This window comes from Tupaia chinensis, unplaced genomic scaffold (genome assembly GCF_000334495.1).
Source record: "Tupaia chinensis unplaced genomic scaffold, TupChi_1.0 Scaffold000078_1, whole genome shotgun sequence".
Lineage (NCBI taxonomy): Eukaryota > Metazoa > Chordata > Mammalia > Scandentia > Tupaiidae > Tupaia > Tupaia belangeri.
Genome location: NW_006159539.1, coordinates 11,437,994 through 11,441,737, shown reverse-complemented (window position 1 = coordinate 11,441,737; position 3,744 = coordinate 11,437,994). Strand labels below are relative to the sequence as shown.

At 39.4% G+C, this 3,744-nt stretch overlaps 1 protein-coding gene across 2 annotated transcripts in view; it reads right to left on the bottom strand.

Annotated features, from left to right (window-relative positions):
* Positions 1-231: 231 nt before the first annotated feature.
* NR2F2 (nuclear receptor subfamily 2 group F member 2) overlaps positions 232-3,744 on the bottom strand; it is a 14,493-nt gene continuing 10,980 nt past the window's right edge. For both annotated transcript variants that reach the window (XM_014585192.2, XM_006142680.3), the window contains exon 3: positions 232-3,193. In XM_014585192.2, the coding sequence (XP_014440678.1) occupies positions 2,919-3,193 (275 nt within the window). In that variant the 3' untranslated portion in view covers positions 232-2,918. The remainder of the gene's footprint in view (positions 3,194-3,744) is intronic.

The following is a 3,744-nucleotide window of genomic DNA, read 5'->3' as shown; positions in this document are numbered from 1 at the left end:
CAATAAACTTAAACCGAACTCAAGACTCTAAACAGATCCTCCTCCGGCCACTCTAAACATATACAAGGAGGTTTGTTTTAACCGGTTGAAAAATTGGGGGTCCTGTTTTTTTTTATTTTTTTTGTCTCTCCTGCCTCGCAGACCCCAAGCTTATTGCTGAAACTTAAGAGTGAGAGAGAGATCACCAACGTCTAGCACACATGCTCAAAGCAGAATAAAACAGGGACTGTCTTTTGCTTTGAAAATCATAAATTATAATTTAATGCCAATAATAATTTACAACAAATGGCTGTTTACAATAAACTAACACAAAACAAACAAGAAAAAAGGGCCCGTGTTTTACTTAGGAGAGAAACTTCACACACTCACATAGCACTTGCAGAAGAAATCAACAACAACCAGCAAAACCTCCATCTAAAGGTCAGTGGTAATGTGCCTAGAAAGAACATACTTATATTTATATATGTATACCTTTGTATCTACACAAAGAAGCTGAGCTGAGGGTCGGATGGAGACCTCTGCTTAATGCACAAATCAGATTTTTCTGGTCCACATGGGTTGCCTGGAACTGGCAGCAAAGTTGAATACACTTTCCAACATGATTCCCTTTCGTTCCCCTCCCTCACTACGCACCCCTCCTTCCCTTTAAAATTAAACCACAACAAAGTGAAATAGTTTGAGAGGTGAGGGTTGGACAGCTTCAATCAGAATAAAATTCCAAGTGCCCAGCATTGAGCTTCCTTCAAACCAGGAAAAGAAAAAAAAAAGGGGGGGGGGAGGGGAGAAGACTCCGAAACAAATAGTTACTCCTTCCAAATCAGCACGCCCTGTAAAGTTTCCTTCCTCCCTTCTCTCTCTCTCTCCCCTTCCTTCTTTCTCTGCTTTTTCTTAATTAGGCATCTGAGGACAAAGGATCCCAAGAGCAGTCCAGACTGTATCTACACCATCTGAAATGTCAAAATGTCGATGTGTTCTCTATGTACATAACTCCAAAGGAAAAGATTCCCTTGACCTGTGGGCAATGCTCTTGCAGACTGAAGGTAAAGGGGGGGCGGGGAGGAGAGAGGCACCCCCAACTGCCAGTTATCATCTATACACATTGAAAACAGAACCTTATACCAGCGCTATAAACTATATCACTGAATTTGAAATCCTCTCAACAACCACCCTAGATGAGAACCACAGACCTATTTTTTTTTTAAAAAAAAATCACACCTACTTAAGGAAAAACTCATGGCGAACAACCCTCTATTTACAATGCTGTGATTAGCTTGCTTGAACGATCTTCTGTGGAACTGTCAGAAATGTACAAAAGAGTTTTTTTTTTTTTCCTGATCATAAAATAGATACTGATCTCAAGATTTCTAATACTTTTCACAATAACTTCCCTAAAGCAGGCACTTAAGTGTGACAAATATAAGGCCCCCCCCTTTTTTTTTCCTGGAAAATCCATTTTTAATTAAAAGGAGGATTAGGTGAATGGGGGTGGTTTACTATATCAGTGTGGCACTTCCTAAACCATAGATAAACCATTAGCTTCAGCTTCCCCCCACACACACACCCAAATTAAACAGGCAAATATACTCGGCTACCTTTGAACAAACTGACTGAGGAGTAAACAGCCTAGCTTAGTGACAGCTCACGGGGCTCTGCTCAATGGGAAGACAGTGAGTGGGGACAACCAAGCAGCTTTCAGATAGCAAATAATATTTTAATTTCTGAATACTTTCAATTTTCCTTGGAATATAACACACAAAGACTCGACCAAACAGTTCAGTTATTATAACTTTTACAGTATACAGAAATGTTGCACTTAAAAAAAAAAAAAACCTTCAGTTTTTTTTTTTTAAAACACAAACTGTAAACTCTAAGATACTGAATCAATCACGTTACCTATAAGTGCCAACAGTGTTATTTTGCCATGCTGATTTCAATGGTATTTTTTAAAAAGGGAAAATATCAACAATTATAATACAAAGGGTTTTTGCAAATATACAAACAGATATAGGATTTTCATAACAATTCAAGAACTAAGCAGAGGGGGGGAGGACCCAATTCAAATTACAAAAGTTCACTTTTTATTCAAAACCTCAGTGTATGTCTTGGACACATTTCTGGGCTGCCAATAAATTCCACAGTTCATTCTCTTTCTTAAAATATTTTTAAAAAGCTAGGTTTATCATGGTGTCTTTTTTTGGGGTGGGGGTGGGGGCAGGGTAGGGGAAGTTAAGTGTTGTGTGTGGCTCTTCCAGTTGTCTAATTAGAGTGCTAAACTTCATCTAAAATTTTTGGTCACCACTTGTAAGTGCGTTTCCATCATCTTTGAGTGGCCTTTTAAAGTTTTATGTCTTCCTAGGATATTTTCATGGACTCAGTTTTAATTCTTGCAGAACATATATTTTAATGATACACAGTTTTTAAGAAGCCAAGATTATATCAAAACTTATTATAGAACCACAGAATAAACTGGTTTGGAACCAGAAAAGTACAAAAAAGAACAGCTATAGTGGTACATAGACACAGGACAATTAATAATTTGGAAAAAAAAAAAGACTTACTTTCTCCATTCTGCTAATTTTCTCCCAATCTCCTTAAATGCACTTTTAGCAATAGTTTTCAAAAATTTACCAAAAAAAAGAAAAAGACTAATTTCCTTTTTATACAAAAATGATAAGTAGCAAGTTGTTCTGACCGACACAGGAGTTTTGTTTTTTTTTAATGCATTCTGTAAAAGTTCATTTGACAGTCTTTTTTTTTTTTAAATTCACAGTCCATTAAATTCTTCCCCTCTCTTCTTTTAGCAAACTTGTAACATCCTTTTATATCCTTTCTTAACAGAAGGAAATTAAGCAAACAAACCAGTCTTTTTGCCTTTTCTTTCTCTGTTTCACTCCCCCTTCTTATTTTGATTGATTGATTTATTGAATTGCCATATACGGCCAGTTAAAACTGCTGCCCGACAGTAACATATCCCGGATCAGGGTTTCGATGGGGGTTTTACCTACCAAACGGACGAAAAACAATTGCTCTATGACCGAGGAGGAGACCGTGCGGAGGGAGGGGAGACGGAGCAAGAGCTTTCCGAATCGCGTTGGCTGGTTGGGGTACTGGCTCCTAACATATTCTTCCAAAGCACACTGGGACTTTTCCTGCAAGCTTTCCACATGGGCTACATCAGAGAGACCACAGGCATCTGGAAGAAAGTTTAAAAAAAAAAGAAGAAGAAGAAGGAGAAGAAGAATTCAGTCATCAGATTAAGAGGTTTGAAATGGGTCACATGAGGTGTACAGCTCTGTCAGACTGCCCCAACCGGAGTTGGAGCAAATGCCTTTGTACTGGAAACGTGTGTGTTGGTGTTGCTGGTAGTGGGGGCCAGGGGATGGGGGGGGTGAGGGGAGGAGAAAGCATGAGATGGTCCTGGAGTGTTTACTTTAAAATAAAACACAGCTCAGTGTGGCTACAGGCTTTCACTGCCCTAGTCCTGAGGCTGGGTCACTGGGAGGCCTGAGCCAAAGTGCATTAGGTGTATCTGGCCCAAGTCAGTAAACAGACAGACAAACAGATGAAACGAAAACTGCCAGCACTCCTCCCCCCTAGGGCGACTCATTTTTCTGCAGTCTTTGAAACTGATTTAAGTGGCCCTTTAAAACTGATCTTGTCAGTGTAGCCTATTGAAGGGCAGCCATGCAAACTGTGATCTCTCTGTTCATTTGAGCTGTTTCTTCCCCCCCTTTCTTCTCTTTC